The sequence below is a fragment of the Oncorhynchus keta genome, chromosome 25 (assembly GCF_023373465.1).
Source record: "Oncorhynchus keta strain PuntledgeMale-10-30-2019 chromosome 25, Oket_V2, whole genome shotgun sequence".
Lineage (NCBI taxonomy): Eukaryota > Metazoa > Chordata > Actinopteri > Salmoniformes > Salmonidae > Oncorhynchus > Oncorhynchus keta.
Genome location: NC_068445.1, coordinates 30790206 through 30808790, shown reverse-complemented (window position 1 = coordinate 30808790; position 18585 = coordinate 30790206). Strand labels below are relative to the sequence as shown.

The 18585-nt window shown below is 42.6% G+C and overlaps 1 protein-coding gene across 2 annotated transcripts in view; it reads right to left on the bottom strand.

The window, feature by feature from the left end:
• The window catches only part of LOC118394092 (protein patched homolog 1), a 172495-nt gene that overhangs the window by 27537 nt on the left and 126373 nt on the right, over positions 1 to 18585 (bottom strand). For both annotated transcript variants that reach the window (XM_052479086.1, XM_052479087.1), the window contains exons 18-20: positions 16145 to 16425; positions 7432 to 7569; positions 7044 to 7186 (exon numbers count right to left, since the gene is read on the bottom strand). In XM_052479086.1, the coding sequence (XP_052335046.1) occupies positions 7044 to 7186; positions 7432 to 7569; positions 16145 to 16425 (562 nt within the window). The remainder of the gene's footprint in view (positions 1 to 7043; positions 7187 to 7431; positions 7570 to 16144; positions 16426 to 18585) is intronic.

The window sequence follows — 18585 nt, the reverse complement described above, 5'->3', positions numbered from 1 at the left end:
AGGACATAGTGTCTATAATACTGTAAGGGGTTCTTCTACATAGAAGATCACAGGAAACCACAGGACATTGTGCCTATAATACTGTAAGGGGTTTTTCTACATAGAAGATCACAGGAAACCCCAGGACATAGTGTCTATAATACTGTAAGGGGTTCTTCTACAATGAAGATCACAGGAAACCCCAGGACATAGTGTCTATAATACTGTAAGGGGTTCTTCTACATAGAAGATCAGGAAACCCCAGGACATAGTGTATATAATACTGTAAGAGGTTCTTCTACATAGAAGATCACAGGAAACCACAGGACATCGTGTCTATAATACTGTAAGGGGTTCAGGAAACCCCAGGACATAGTGTCTATAATACTGTAAGGGGTTCTTCTACACAGAAGATCACAGGAAACCCCAGGACATAGTGTCTATAACACTGTCAGGGGTTCTTCTACATAGAAAATCACAGGAAACCACAGGACATAGTGTCTATAATACTGTAAGGGGTTCTTCTACACAGAAGATCACAGGAAACCCCAGGACATAGTGTCTATAATACTGTAAGGGGTTCTTCTACATAGAAGATCAGGAAACCCCAGGACATAGTGTCTATAATACTGTAAGGGGTTCTTCTACACAGAAGATCACAGGAAACCCCAGGACATAGTGTCTATAACACTGTCAGGGGTACTTCTACATAGAAAATCACAGGAAACCACAGGACATAGTGTCTATAATACTGTAAGGGGTTATTCTACACAGAAGATCACAGGAAACCACAGGACATAGTGTTGATAATACTGTAAGGGGTTCTTCTACAATGAAGATCACATGAAACCCCAGGACATAGTGTATATAATACTGTAAGAGGATCCTTCTACATAGAAGATCAGGAAACCCCAGGACATAGTGTCTATAATACTGTAAGGGGTTCTTCTACACATCAGATCACAGGAAACCCCAGGACATAGTGTCTATAACACTGTCAGGGGTACTTCTACATAGAAAATCACAGGAAACCACAGGACATAGTGTCTATAATACTGTAAGGGGTTATTCTACACAGAAGATCACAGGAAACCACAGGACATAGTGTCAATAATACTGTAAGGGGTTCTTCTACAATGAAGATAACATGAAACCCCAGGACATAGTGTATATAATACTGTAAGAGGTACTTCTACATAGAAGATCACAGGAAACCACAGGACATCGTGTCTATAATACTGTAAGGGGTTCTTCTACATAGAAGATCAGGAAACCCCAGGACATAGTGTCTATAATACCGTAAGGGGTTCTTCTACATAGAAGATCAGGAAACCCCAGGACATAGTGTCTATAATACTGTAAGGGGTTCTTCTACATAGAAGATCACAGGAAACCACAGGACATAGTGTCTATAATACTGTAAGGGGTTCTTCTACACAGAAAATCACAGGAAACCCCAGGACATAGTGTCTATAATACTGTCAGGGGTTCTTCGACATAGAATATCACAGAAACCCCAGGGCATAGTGTCTATAATACTGTAAGGGGTTCTTCTACACAGAAGATCACAGGAAACCCCAGGACATAGTGTCTATAATACTGTAAGGGGTTCTTCTACAATGAAGATCACAGGAAACCCAGGACATAGTGTCTATAATACTGTCAGGGGTTATTCTACAATGAAGATCACAGGAAACCCCAGGACATAGTGTCTATAATACTGTAAGGAATTCTTCTACATAGAAGATCAGGAAACCCCAGGACATAGTGCCTATAATACTGTAAGGGGTTCTTCTACACAGAAGATCACAGGAAACCCCAGGACATAGTGTCTATAATACTGTCAGGGGTTCTTCTACATAGAATATCACAGGAAACCCCAGGACATAGTGTCTATAATACTGTAAGGTGTTTTTCTACATAGAAGATCACAGGAAACCACAGGACATAGTGTCTATAATACTGTAAGGGGTTCTTCTACATAGAAGATCACACGAAACCACAGGACATAGTGTCTATAATACTGTAAGAGGTTATTCTACATAGAAGATCACAGGACATAGTGTCTATAATACTGTCAGGGGTTCTTCGACATAGAATATCACAGAAACCCCAGGGCATAGTGTCTATAATACTGTAAGGGGTTCTTCTACACAGAAGATCACAGGAAACCCCAGGACATAGTGTCTATAATACTGTAAGGGGTTCTTCTACAATGAAGATCACAGGAAACCCCAGGACATAGTGTCTATAATACTGTAAGGGGTTCTTCTACATAGAAGATCACAGGAAACCACAGGACATCGTGTCTATAACACTGTAAGGGGTTCTTCTACACAGAAGATCACATGAAACCCCAGGACATAGTGTCTATAATACTGTAAGGGGTTCTTCTACATAGAAGATCACAGGAAACCACAGGACATAGTGTCTATAATACTGTAAGGGGTTCTTCTACATAGAAGATCACAGGAAACCACAGGACATAGTGTCTATTATACTGTAAGTGGTTATTCTACATAGAAGATCACATGAAACCACAGGACATAGTGTCTATAATACTGTAAGAGGTTCTTCTACACAGAAGATCACAGGAAACCCCAGGAAATAGTGTCTATAATAATGTAAGGGGTTCTTCTACATAGAAGATCACAGGAAACCACAGGACATAGTGTCTATTATACTGTAAGTGGTTATTCTACATAGAAGATCACAGGAAACCACAGGACATAGTGTCTATAATACTGTAAGTGGTTTTTCTACATAGAAGATCACACGAAACCACAGGACATAGTGTCTATAATACTGTAAGGGGTTCTTCTACATAGAAGATCACAGGAAACCCCAGGACATAGTGTCTATAATACTGTCAGGGGTTCTTCGACATAGAATATCACAGAAACCCCAGGGCATAGTGTCTATAATACTGTAAGGGGTTCTTCTACACAGAAGATCACAGGAAACCCCAGGACATAGTGTCTATAATACTGTAAGGGGTTATTCTACTACAATGAAGATCACAGGAAACCCAGGACATAGTGGCTATAATACAGTCAGGGATTATTCTACAATGAAGATCACAGGAAACCCCAGGACATAGTGTCTATAATACTGTAAGGTGTTTTTCTACATAGAAGATCACAGGAAACCACAGGACATAGTGTCTATAATACTGTAAGGGGTTCTTCTACATAGAAGATCACACGAAACCACAGGACATAGTGTCTATAATACTGTAATAGGTTCTTCTACATAGAAGATCACAGGACATAGTGTCTATAATACTGTAAGGGGTTCTTCTACAATGAAGATCACAGGAAACCCCAGGACATAGTGTCTATAATACTGTAAGGGGTTCTTCTACATAGAAGATCACAGGAAACCACAGGGCATAGTGTCTATAATACTGTAAGGGGTTATTCTACAATGAAGATCACAGGAAACCCCAGGACATAGTGGCTATAATACTGTAAGGGGTTCTTCTACACAGAAGATCACAGGAAACCACAGGACATAGTGTCTATTATACTGTAAGTGGTTATTCTACATAGAAGATCACATGAAACCACAGGACATAGTGTCTATAATACTGTAAGAGGTTCTTCTACATAGAAGATCACAGGAAACCACAGGACATAGTGTCTATTATACTGTAAGTGGTTATTCTACATAGAAGATCACATGAAACCACAGGACATAGTGTCTATAATACTGTAAGTGGTTATTCTACATAGAAGATCACAGGAAACCCCAGGACATAGTGGCTATAATACTGTAAGGGGTTCTTCTACATAGAAGATCACAGGAAACCCCAGGACATAGTGTCTATAATACTGTAAGGGGTTCTTCTACACAGAAGATCACAGGAAACCCCAGGACATAGTGTCTATAATACTGTCAGGGGTTCTTCTACATAGAATATCACAGGAAACCCCAGGACATATTGGCTATAATACTGTAAGGGGTTCTTCTACATAGAAGATCAGGAAACCCCAGGACATAGTGTCTATAATACTGACATGGGTTCTTCTACACAGAAAATCACAGGAAACCCCAGGACATAGTGTCTATAATACTGTCAGGGGTTCTTCTACATAGAAGATCACAGGAAACCCCAGGACATAGTGTCTATAATACTGACATGGGTTCTTCTACACAGAAAATCACAGGAAACCCCAGGACAAAGTGTCTATAATACTGTAAGGGGTTCTTCTACAATGAAGATCACAGGAAACCCAGGACATAGTGTCTATAATACTGTCAGGGGTTATTCTACAATGAAGATCACAGGAAACCCCAGGACATAGTGTCTATAATACTGTAAGGGGTTCTTTCTTCTACACAGAAGATCACAGGAAACCCCAGGACATAGTGTCTATAATACTGTCAGGGGTTCTTCTACATAGAATATCACAGGAAACCCCAGTGTCTATAATACTGTACGGTGTTTTTCTACATAGAAGATCACAGGAAACCACAGGACATAGTGTCTATAATACTGTAAGGGGTTCTTCTACATAGAAGATCACACGAAACCACAGGACATAGTGTCTATAATACTGTAAGAGGTTCTTCTACATAGAAGATCACAGGACATAGTGTCTATAATACTGTAAGGGGTTCTTCTACAATGAAGATCACAGGAAACCCCAGGACATAGTGTCTATAATACTGTAAGGGGTTCTTCTACATAGAAGATCACAGGAAACCACAGGACATAGTGTCTATTATACTGTAAGTGGTTATTCTACATAGAAGATCACATGAAATCCCAGGGCATAGTGTCTATAATACTGTAAGGGGTTCTTCTACACAGAAGATCACATGAAACCCCAGGACATAGTGTCTATAATACTGTAAGGGGTTCTTCTACATAGAAGAGCACATGAAACCACAGGACATAGTGTCTATAATACTGTAAGAGGTTCTTCTACATAGAAGATCACAGGAAACCACAGGACATAGTGTCTATAATACTGTAAGGGGTTCTTCTACAATGAAGATCACAGGAAACCCCAGGACATAGTGGCTATAATACTGTAAGGGGTTCTTCTACACAGAAGATCACAGGAAACCCCAGGACATAGTGTCTATAATAATGTAAGGGGTTCTTCTACAATGAAGATCACAGGAAACCCCAGGACATAGTGTCTATAATAATGTAAGGGGTACTTCTACATAGAAGATCACAGGAAACCCCAGGACATAGTGGCTATAATACTGTAAGGGGTTCTTCTACATAGAAGATCACAGGAAACCCCAGGACATAGTGTCTATAATACTGTAAGGGGTTCTTCTACACAGAAGATCACAGGAAACCCCAGGACATAGTGTCTATAATACTGTCAGGGGTTCTTCTACATAGAATATCACAGGAAACCCCAGGACATATTGGCTATAATACTGTAAGGGGTTCTTCTACATAGAAGATCAGGAAACCCCAGGACATAGTGTCTATAATACTGACATGGGTTCTTCTACACAGAAAATCACAGGAAACCCCAGGACATAGTGTCTATAATACTGTCAGGGGTTCTTCTACATAGAAGATCACAGGAAACCCCAGGACATAGTGTCTATAATACTGACATGGGTTCTTCTACACAGAAAATCACAGGAAACCCCAGGACAAAGTGTCTATAATACTGTAAGGGGTTCTTCTACAATGAAGATCACAGGAAACCCAGGACATAGTGTCTATAATACTGTCAGGGGTTATTCTACAATGAAGATCACAGGAAACCCCAGGACATAGTGTCTATAATACTGTAAGGGGTTCTTTCTTCTACACAGAAGATCACAGGAAACCCCAGGACATAGTGTCTATAATACTGTCAGGGGTTCTTCTACATAGAATATCACAGGAAACCCCAGTGTCTATAATACTGTAAGGTGTTTTTCTACATAGAAGATCACAGGAAACCACAGGACATAGTGTCTATAATACTGTAAGGGGTTCTTCTACATAGAAGATCACACGAAACCACAGGACATAGTGTCTATAATACTGTAAGAGGTTCTTCTACATAGAAGATCACAGGACATAGTGTCTATAATACTGTAAGGGGTTCTTCTACAATGAAGATCACAGGAAACCCCAGGACATAGTGTCTATAATACTGTAAGGGGTTCTTCTACATAGAAGATCACAGGAAACCACAGGACATAGTGTCTATTATACTGTAAGTGGTTATTCTACATAGAAGATCACATGAAACCCCAGGGCATAGTGTCTATAATATTGTAAGGGGTTCTTCTACACAGAAGATCACATGAAACCCCAGGACATAGTGTCTATAATACTGTAAGGGGTTCTTCTACATAGAAGAGCACATGAAACCACAGGACATAGTGTCTATAATACTGTAAGAGGTTCTTCTACATAGAAGATCACAGGAAACCACAGGACATAGTGTCTATAATACTGTAAGGGGTTCTTCTACAATGAAGATCACAGGAAACCCCAGGACATAGTGGCTATAATACTGTAAGGGGTTCTTCTACACAGAAGATCACAGGAAACCCCAGGACATAGTGTCTATAATAATGTAAGGGGTTCTTCTACAATGAAGATCACAGGAAACCCCAGGACATAGTGTCTATAATAATGTAAGGGGTACTTCTACATAGAAGATCACAGGAAACCCCAGGACATAGTGTCTATAATACTGTAAGGGGTTCTTCTACATAGAAAATCACAGGAAATCCCAGGACATGAAGATCACATAGTTGCTGTCACAAACTAGTTTGACATTAATTTCCCACTGAGCAAACAATGTCTGTACTTACAGCATTCATATGAATTTATTGATATCAGGCTTTTGCTAACATTTTTAAAATTCACATTTGTCAATAAAACTTATAAATGCAATTGTTTATGATGTCAAATTGTTTTGTGCTTTACTTGTAGAGTGTGAGAGAGTTTGAGTCTCTTTCCATGAGTGTGTGCATGTGTATTTGAGTGTGCATGTAGTCTTTGTGCATGAGTGTATGTGTTCATGTGCGTGTGTACTCTATGTGTGTTATTGTGTATGTGTGTGTGTCCCAAAAGTGGTCACACTCACCTGACGATGAAGTCAAACTCAGAGCCTGCTAGCATGAGGACTCCTAGTAGAGTAGAGAAGGCTCCGTCCAACACAGGAGCAAACATGTGTTCTAACGCCAGCACTGCCCGCCTGTTACGGTCCCCTATCGCTGTGAGGAACGCCTGCAACGTACACACAACTAATCAGAAAAACTATCATGTCATTTGAAAATATACAAAACACTTTGTGTGTGTGTGTGTGTTATGTTAAGCTATTTTAGGCTTAGGGGTTAGGTTTACAGTTAGGGTTAAGCTATGGTTAGGGGTTAAGGTGTTTTGGGTTAGGGTTTATAGAAAATAGGATTTTGGGTCCCCACAAGGATAGTAAAAGACGTTGTGTGTGTGTGTGTGTGTGTGTGTGTACTCACTAGAGCAACATGTACAGTGAACTCTACTCCTATGCCGACAGAGGCGATGAGGATGACCACAGGAACAGCACTGAGCTTGATCCCTATCAGCCCCATCATACCAAACAGCTCCACGGTCATCAGAGACAGGACCAGGACCTGAAACAGACAGACCGCAACACAACCGTTAATGACCATTAGAGACCATCTACAGTTTTAACGCAGGGAACAACCCCAGCATGAATCCAAACATCTCTACGGTCATCAGAGACAAAATCCCCCAAAGTCCCCACAAGGATAGTAAAACAAGGAAAATTCTCCCTCGAACCAAGAACCACATCCCCATGAGGACAAAGGCCATTAGGTTTAGGGTTTAGAGTTAAGAGTTAGAGGTTAAGGTTAGGTTTAGGGAAAATAGCATTTTGAATGGAAATTTATTTAGGGTCTCCTCAAGGATATTTAAAGGTTTGATTTTACCCTTATTTTACCAGGTAAGTTGATTGAGAACACATTCTCATTTACAGCAACGACCCGGGGAATAGTTACAGGGGAGAGGAGATGAATGAGCCAATTGGAAGCTGGGGATGATTAGGTGGCCATGATGGTATGAGGGCCAGATTGGTAATTTAGCCATGACAACGGGGTTAACACCCCTACTCTTACAATAAGTGCAATGTCATATTTAGTGACCTCAGAGAGTCAGGTCACCTGTTTAACGTCCCATCCAAAACACAGCAAAACATGTGTGGGCTGTGTGTGTGGGTTGGTCCTTCTAAACTTGTCGGGAACTAAAATACTCCGAAATCCCCACAAGGATAGTAAAACAAGGAAAATTCTCCCTCGTGGAGACATTTCCCACGTCCCCATTAGGATAAAGTCTATTTTAAATGTAGGGGTTAGGTTTAGGATTAGGGTTAAAATGAAGGTTAGAATTAGGGTTAGGGTAAGGGATTCGTGGCTAGGTTTAGGTTACGGGTTAGGGAAAATAGGATTTCGAATGGAAATGTATTTTAGGTCCCCACAAGAAAAGAAGAACAACCTGTGTGTGTATGTGTGTGTATGTGTGTGTATGTGTGTGTATGTGTGTGTATGTGTGTGTATGCGTGTGTATGTGTGTGTATGTGTGTGTATGTGTGTGTATGTGTGTGTATGCGTGTGTATGCGTGTGTATGCGTGTGTATGTGTGTGTATGTGTGTGTGTGTATGTGTGTGTGTGTGTATGTGTGTGTATGTGTGTGTATGTGTGTGTATGTGTGTGTATGTGTGTGTATGCGTGTGTATGCGTGTGTATGCGTGTGTATGTGTGTGTATGTGTGTGTATGTGTGTGTATGTGTGTGTATGTGTGTGTATGTGTGTGTATGTGTGTGTATGTGTGTGTTAGCGCTTGGAATTGCCAAGAGTTCTCACAATATAATACATTTTGATACTGCGATTTTATTGCAATTTGATGTTCCAAGCATATTGCTAACTATATGTCTGCTGCAGACAGACAAGAGAGATCATGAGAAAATGTGGATGACAAACACCAGAGCTAGCAAAAAATGATAATATACATAGTTTTTAACAAATTGATACCTGGAATCAAAGTCATCACTAGTGTGTGTGTGGCCTGTAGCTGGGGGTAAGGGGTAAGGGCAGGGGTAAGGGTTTGGCTATGGGGGTTAGGACACAGGGGATAGGTAGGATACTGGTGGCCTGGTCTGGACAAAGCAAATGGTTCAACTTGAAGCACCGCCATAACTTGTCATTTTATTTGGTTTGTAAAGCTAGAGCAGGGGTTTCCAACAGGTAGATCGTAGCACACCTATGAGTAGCTCGCCAAGCAATTCTGAAAGTACATGCATTTTCCCCATTTGTTCCCCTTTGCAAACTGTCATAAACATAACGCTCCCGGCTACTACCCAATAAAAGCAACATTGACATTATCCCACACCTGGTTAACCACTACTGGGTTAAGACAAACGGAACACAACATCTGCCGTTTAACTCCCGTCTGTCTGTCTGTCTGGTGTCAGGCAGAAATGGAGAGTAGAGACAGAAGAATGTATGATGGACAGGGATAGAGAGAAGTTGCTTTGTAAGATATCTATACCTGAAAATGCATGATCTGGGTGATTTATGGTTGATATATCAGCAGTCACATGCCTTATTTACTTTGAAGAACTACTAAAATAGTGATTTTGTCAGACGGCATAGACAGCAGCTCTATAGAGATGAGATGATGACTTGGAATGAAATGATAGTCATCAAATAAAACACATATACTATACATAACAACGTAATATTTACCTTACCTGGCAGAACTATATCATGATTATTTGTATCAATTGGGTGGCAATTGTTTTACAAGATCTGGCATGACGTGCTGCAGCAGTAGGCCTAACAGAAACGTCACTAGATCAACACATTCCTCTCTTGCTAGATGCGCAATTAAAGGGGATTTACCCTCTAAAATGTAAATGTGTTAGTTTTCCCCTCAGACCTAAAACATTTTATACTGATGTGATTTAAGAATTGACATGGATTCAGAACATCCATTTTCATTGTTTCTCTATGAATAATTGTACTATTGAGAGGAAAAAAACAGAAAGAAATTCAAAACCGGGAAAATAAAACATAATTTGGGAAAATTCAAAAGATAATTGTATGGGCCCTGTCTGAATATGCTGAATACTGTTTAGTAACCATTATTTTACCAAGTATATTGACATTGATTGTACAGTATGCAGTGCATTCGGAAAGTATTCAGACCCCTTGACTTTTTATGTTACAGCCTTATTCTAAAATGAATTGTATTGTATTTTCCCGCATCGATCTACACACAATACCCCAACAAGTGACAAGAGTCTTTGAAGCGTCCTCTGAAGCCCACTCCTGCTGTTCAAAGATCATTCACTGGCATTTCCTACAAGAAATCTGCCTCCAGAAATAAAAGCTTCTCCCAAGTGGGTGTGACACCTGCTCCCATTGCCTGCTGCACTGCTGCTTGGATTCCACCTGGCGATCTGTCCCCTGTCTGGTACAGGTACCTCCACCACACTCACCTATCTCTTCCGAGCTTTCGCTTGCCTCCAGCACACACGCACTGCTAGGGCGAGTGACTCTGAACTTACAATGGCTATCCCCAAGTCGTTATATATTTTATTTTTTAATGTTCATTTTGCTATTTGCCTCATGACTCCTGCATACTTTATTGACTACAAACTTTCTTCACCCAACCGTGGGACAGACTGTTTGTTCCCACACTCGGGACTCTGAGGCTGTCATTGAAAATAAGAATTTGTTCTTAACTGACTTGCCTAGTAAAATAAAGGTAAAATAAAAAAATAAAAATAGATGTTTGGCCTCCCATCCTATTCTAACCAGCCTGCTTACTTTTCATGCTACCCGATGAAATTGCTGTACAAATTGCTGTAAAATGGGTCAACTGAAAGTGTGGGTTCACAGCTCCAATTCAGATGTGTTGGTCATTACTGAAACGTGGTTAAGAAAGAGTGTTTTGAACACTGATGTTAACCTTTATTGTTATAACCTTTTTCGGCAAGACAGATCTTCCAAAGGTGGTGGAGTGGCATCTTTACCAAGGACCACCTTCAGTGTGCGGGGTTGTCTCCACTAAGTCTGTCCCCAAACATTTTCATTTGCTGTTTTAAGCATTCATCTTCCAAATAGCTCTTTGTTGACTGTTGCTGGGTACCAGAAATTCTTATTTACAATGACAGCCCAGACGATGCTGGGCCAATTGTGCGCCGCCCTATGGGACTCAAAATAAATACAATAATGACAAAGCAAAAACAGATGTCTAGACATTTTTGCAAATGTATTAAGATACTGAAATATTACATTTACATAAGTATTCAGACACTTTACTCAAAGTACTTTGTTAAAGCAACTTTGGCAGTGATTACAGCCTCAAGTATTCTTGGGTATGACGCTACAAGATTGGCACCTGTATTTTTGGAGCTTCTCCCATTGTTCTCTGCAGATCCTCTCAAGCTCTGTCAGATTGGATGGGGAGCGTCGCTGCACAGCTATTTTCAGGTCTCTCCAGAGATGTTCGATCTGGTTCAAGTCCGGGCTCTGGCTGGGCCACTCAAAGACATTCAGAGACTTGTCCCGAAGCCATTCCTGTGTATTTTTGGCTGTATGCTTAGGGTTATTGTCCTGTTGGAAGGTGAAGCTTTGCCCCAGACTGAGGTTCTGGAGCAGGTTTTCATCAAGGATCTCTCTGTACTTTGCTCTGTTCATCTTTCCCTTGATCCTGACTAGTCTCCCAGTCCCTGCTGCTGAAAAACATCCCCATATCATGCTGCCACCACATTGCTTCACCGTAGGGATGGTGCCAGGTTTCCTCCAGACGTGACGCTTGGCATTCGGGCCAAAGACTTCAATCTGTTTTCAACAGACTTGATTCTTATGGTCAGAGAGTCCTTTAGGTGCCTTTTGGCAAACTCCAAGCGGGCTGTAATGTGCTTTTGACTGAGGACGAGCTTCCGTCTGGCCACTCTACCATAAAGGCCTGATTGGTGGAGTTCTGCAGAGATGGTTGTCCTTCTGAAAGGTTCTCCCATCACCACAGACAAACTCTGGAGCACTGTCAGATTGACCATCAGGTTCTTGGTCACCTCCCTGACCATGGCCCTTCTCCCCTGATTGCTCAGTTTGGCTGGGTGGCCAGCGCTCTTACTTCTTACATTCAAGAATGATGGAGGACACTGTGTTTTTGGGGACCTTCAATGCTGCATACACTTTTTGGTACCCTTCCTCAGATCTGTGCCTCGACACAATCCTGTCTCGGAGCTCTCAGGACAATTCCTTCGACCTCATGGCTTGGTTTTTGCTCTGATCATGCACTGTCAACTGTGGACCTTATATAGACAGATGTGTGCATTTCCAAATCATGTCCAATTAATTGAATTCACCACAGGTTTCTATGACTTGATTGGAATATACATCTCAAGGATGATCAATGGAAACAAGATGCACCTTATGTAAGTAAATAAGATGCACCTTATGTAAATAAGGTATTTTATACATTTGTAAAAATTTCAATAAAACTGTTTTCACTTTAGAATCGGGCTGTAATGTAACAAAATGTGGAAAAGGTCAAGAGTTCTGAATACTTTCCAAATTAACTCTGAGAGTGCATGTGTGTGTATGTGTGTATCACTGGAAACCCCTACGGCACATGTGTAGGAGAGAAATAGGGAAACGGGCTGTATTTTAGGTGGGAGTGCGGGTTGCTTGGGTAACTTATGTCCTATCCCCATTTATTTTAGGTCAGTTTCTGGGAGAGACAGAGTAGACTAAACACAACAGCACAAGATAAACACTGGGACAGGACTGGGCTAGACAAACACAGCAGCATGATCTCCTCTCCTCCACTCCAGGTCTCTCTTCTCCTCCCTTCCCTTCCCTCCCCTCACCACTCCTCCCTTTCCTTCCCTCTCCTCCACTCACCACTCTCCTCCACTCACTTCTCCCATCCCTCTCCTCCACTCACCCCTCTCCTCCACTCACTTCTCCCATCCCTCTCCTCCACTCACTACTCTCCTCCTTTCACTCACCACTCTCCTCCACTAACTTCTCCCATCCCTCTCCTCCACTCACCACTCCTATGCTTCCTTCCCTCTCCTCCCTTCCCTCGCCTCCACTCTACTCCTCCACTCACCACTCCTGTCCTCCTTTCCCTCTCCTTCACTCACCACTCCACTCCTCCACTCACCACTCGTCCTCCTTTCCCTCTCCTCCACTCACCACTCCTCCACTCACCACTCCTGTCCTCCTTTCCCACTCCTCCACTCACTTCTCCCATCCCTCTCCTCCTTTCACTCTCCTCCACTCACTTCTCCCATCCCTCTCCTCCACTCACTTCTCCAATTCCTCTCCTCCACTCACCACTCCTATCCTTCCTTCCCTCTCCTCCCTTCCCTCTCCTCCACTCACTTCTCCAATTCCTCTCCTCCACTCACCACTCCTATCCTTCCTTCCCTCTCCTCCCTTCCCTCTCCTCCACTCACTTCTCCAATTCCTCTCCTCCACTCACCACTCCTATCCTTCCTTCCCTCTCCTCCCTTCCCTCGCCTCCACTCCACTCACCACTCCTGTCCTCCTTTCCCTCTCCTCCACTCAACACTCTCTCTTCTCACCACTCCACTCCACTCCTCACCACCCACTCCTCCTTTCCCTCTCCTCCACTCACCACTCCTGTCCTCCTTTCCCTCTCCTCCACTCAACACTCTCTCTTCTCACCACTCCACTCCTCCACTCACCACTCCTCCTCCTTTCCCTCTCCTCCACTCACCACTCCTGTCCTCCTTTCCCTCTCCTCCACTCACCACTCCTCTCCTTCACTCCTCCACTCACCATTCCTCCCCTCCACTCACCACTCCTGTCCTCCTTTCCCTCTCCTCCACTCACCACTACTCTCCTCCACTCACCACTCCTCCACTCACCACTCCTCCACTTACCACTCCTGTCCTCCTTTCCCTCTCCTCCACTCACCACTACTCTCCTCCACTCACCACTCCTGTCCTCCTTTCCCTCTCCTCCACTCACCACTACTCTCCTCCACTCACCACTCCTGTCCTCCTTTCCCTCTCCTCCACTCACCACTACTCTCCTCCACTCACCACTCCTGTCCTCCTTTCCCTCTCCTCCACTCACCACTCCTGTCCTCCTTTCCCTCTCCTCCACTCACCACTCCTGTCCTCCTTTCCCTCTCCTCCACTCACCACTACTCTCCTCCACTCACCACTCCTGTCCTCCTTTCCCTCTCCTCCACTCACCACTACTCTCCTCCACTCACCACTCCTGTCCTCCTTTCCCTCTCTTCCACTCACCACTACTCTCCAACCTTCTCTTCTCCTCCACACACTTCATCCCTTCTCTCTCCTCCACTCACCACCTCTCTCCTCCCTACCTTCCTCTCTCTCCCCTCCACACCCACCGTCACACAGTGTATGGGAGTGGAGGTTTAAAACTGATAGATTGGAATGTTCTGGAATAAGGAAGTCTCCTTTTACAGGAGTATAATCTGACAGATTTATGAAAATGGACTTTATACTGATATATGATGTCAACACACATTCTGCCCATATATTCAATGCAAAAAGAATGCCGCTTTAGAATGTGTGTGCGTTTGCATGTGTGTGCATTCACATGAGTAGGGTTACAAAGCTACTGGTAATTTACCTAAATTACCAGAATTTTCAGGAATTTGGGTAATTAACAGAACATCTATGGCAATCTATTGTAACTTTGGTCATTTATTTTTTTATTCATATATACAGTACCAGTCGATAGTTTGGACACACCTACTCATTCAAGGGTTTCTTCATTTTATTTTTTATTTATTTTTTTTCATTGTAGAATAGTAGTGAAGACATCAACACTATGGAATAACACATATGGAATCATGTAGTAACGAAAAAAGTTAAGCAAATCAAAACATATTTTATATTCTTCAAAGTAGTCACCCTTTGCCTTGATAACAGCTTTGCACACTCTCAGCATTCTCTCAACCAGCTTCATGAGGTAGTCACCTGGAATGCATTTTAATTAACAGGTGTGCCTTGTTAAAAGTTAATTTGTGGAATTTATTTCCTACTTGAGCCAATCAGTTGTGTTGTGACAAGGTAGGGGTGGTATACAGAAGATAGCTCAATTTGGTAAAAGACCAAGATCATATTATGTAAAGAACAGCTAAAATAACAAGAGAGAAACAACAGTTCACAATTACTTTAAGACATGAAGATCAGTCAATGCGGAAAATGTCAAGAACTGTTAAAGTTTCTTCAAGTGTAGTCGCAAAAACCATCAAGTGCTATGATGAAACTGTTTCTCATGAGGACCACCACAGGAAAGGAAGACCCATAGTTACCTCTGCAGCAGAGGACAACTTTATTAGAGTTACAAGCCTCAGAAATTGCAGCCCAAATAAATCCTTTACAGAGTTCAATAAACACACACATCTCAACATCAACTGTTCAGAAAAGACTGCGTGAATCAGGCCTTCATGGTTGAATTGCTGTCAAGAAACCACTTCTAAAGGACACCAATAATAAGAAGAGACTTGCTTGGGCCAAGGAACACGAGCAATGGACATTAGACTGTTGTAAATCTGTCCTTTGGTCTAATGAATCCAAATGTGAGATTTTTGGTTCCAACCGCTGTGTCTTTGTGAGACGCAGAGTAGGTGATTGGCTGATCTCCGGACGTGTGGTTCCCACCATGACGCATGGAGGAAGAGGTGTGATGGTGCTTTGCTGGTGACATTGTCAGAGATTTATTGAGAATTCAAGGCACACTAAACCAGCATTGCTACCACAACATTCTGCAGTGATACTCCATCCCGTCTGGTTTGGGCTTATTTGGACTATCACTTATTTTTCAACAGGACAATGACCCAGCACACCTCCAGGCTGTGTAAGGGCTACTTGACTAAGAAGGAGAGTGATGAAGTGCTACATCAGATGACCAGGCCTCCACAATCACCTGACCTCAATCCAATTGATATGGTTTGGGATGAGTTGTACCGCAGAGTGAAGGAAAAGCAGCCAACAAGTGCTCAGGATATGTGAGAACTCCTTCAAGACAATTGGAAAAGCATTCCACGTGAAGCTGGTTGAGAGAATGCCAAGAGTGTTTAAAGCTGTCGTTGTATGCATCTGTGTGTGCATCTCTCTGAGTGTGTGTGTGTGTATCTCTCTGCGTTAGCCTGTGAGTACTCACGATGATGCCGGCAGTCCAGGGGTTGAGCAGAAAGAGGGCACAGACGAGGAAGGTGCAGGCTAGCACCACGCTGATGGAGAGCAGCAGCCAGTGTCTGAGGTCTACGTACTGCTCCCAGAAGAGGAAGGGGTAGCCGTTGGGGTAGCTGGGTAGGCCCTGGCGGCTGTAGTTACTGCAGATGGCTCGCACCGACTCGATGGCCTCCACAAACTGGGGGGTCTCGCGGAGCCCGTTGAGGTAGAAGGGAAACTGTGCATATTCGATGGGCTCGGCAGCAGGAACTAGACAGAGAGGGGGGGGTAGAGGTTTCGAAAAGGTGCAAGAACGGTAGAGTTCAAACAAGTGCACCATGTTTCAGCACCAACTCACTTTGCCTCACCACACAAATTAATATCAGGACTGGCTGGTGGGCAGAGCTAGAGAATGGTCCCATGAGCCTTGGTAGATACTGACATGCATGTGTGCGTGTAAGATGGTGTGGGGGGATCCATTCTCTCCAGCCTCAGCCTAGTGATGGGCTAATGACAGCAGGCCAGAAGTTGATACTATTACAACCTGAATCATCATCATCTCTCTCTCTCTCTCTCTCTCTAAGACACATGTTCTAAACTAACGTCATTCTCCCCATGTTATGTCATGTGCCCTCAGCTTCCTTATACCCACAACACCCCTTTATTACATTTTTACACCCACCTCACAACACTATAATATATTATACCGACCACACCCCAATGAAATATATTATACCCACCTCACCCCCGCTATAATATCTTATACCCACCACAACCCCACTATAATAACTTATACCCACCACACCCCACTATAATACCTTATACCCACCACACCCCCACTATAATATCTTATACCCACCACACCCCCACTATAATATCTTATACCCACCACACCCCACTATAATATCTTATACCCACCACACCCCCCTATAATATCTTATACCAACCACACCCCACTATAACATATTTTACCCACCACACTATAATAACTTATACCCACCACACCACACTATAATATCTTATACCGACCACACTATAATATCTTATACCCACCACATCCCCACAATAATATCTTATACCCACCACACCCCCACTATAATATCTTACACCCACCACACTATAATATCCTATACCCACTACACCCCAATATAATATCCTATACCCACCACATCACAATTGAATATTTTATACCCACCACACCCCACTATAATATCATATACCCACCACACCATAATATCATATTTTATATCCACCACAACACAATATAATATCATATACCCAAAACACCACAATATAATATCTTATACCCAAAACACCACAATATAATATCTTATACCGACCACACCCCCACTATAATATCTTATACCCACCACACCCCCACTATAATACCTTATACCCACCACACCCCACTATAATACCTTATACCCACCACACCCCCACTATAATATATTATACCCACCACACCCCCACTATAATACCATATACCCACCACAACCCCACTATAATATATTATACCCACCACACCCCCACTATAATACCTTATACCCACCACACCCCCACTATAATACCATATACCCACCACACCCCCACTATAATACCTTATACCCACCACACCCCCACTATAATATTTTATACCCACCACACCCCACTATAATATCATATACCCACCACACCATAATATCATATTTTATATCCACCACAACACAATATAATATCATATACCCAAAACACCACAATATAATATCTTATACCGACCACACCCCCACTATAATATCTTATACCCACCACACCCCCACTATAATACCTTATACCCACCACACCCCACTATAATACCTTATACCCACCACACCCCCACTATAATATATTATACCCACCACACCCCCACTATAATACCTTATACCCACCACACCCCCACTATAATATCTTATACTCACCACACCCCACTATAATACCTTATACCCACCACACTATAATATCTTATACCCAACACACTATAATATTTTATACCCACCACACCCCACTATAATATCTTATACCCACCACACCCCCACTATAATATCTTATACCCACCACACCCCCACTATAATATCTTATATCCACCACACCCCACTATAATATCTTATAGCCACCACACCCCACTATAATATTTTATACTCACCCCACTATAATATTTTATACCCACCACACCCCACTATAATATCTTATACGCACCACACCCCCACTATAATACCTTATACCCACCACACCCCCACTACAATACCTTATACCCACCACACCCCCACTACAATACCTTATACCCACCACACCCCACTATAATACCTTATACCCACCACACCCCACTATAATATCTTATACCCACCAGACCCCCACTATAATACCTTATACCCACCACACCCCACTATAATACCTTATACCCACCACACCCCCACT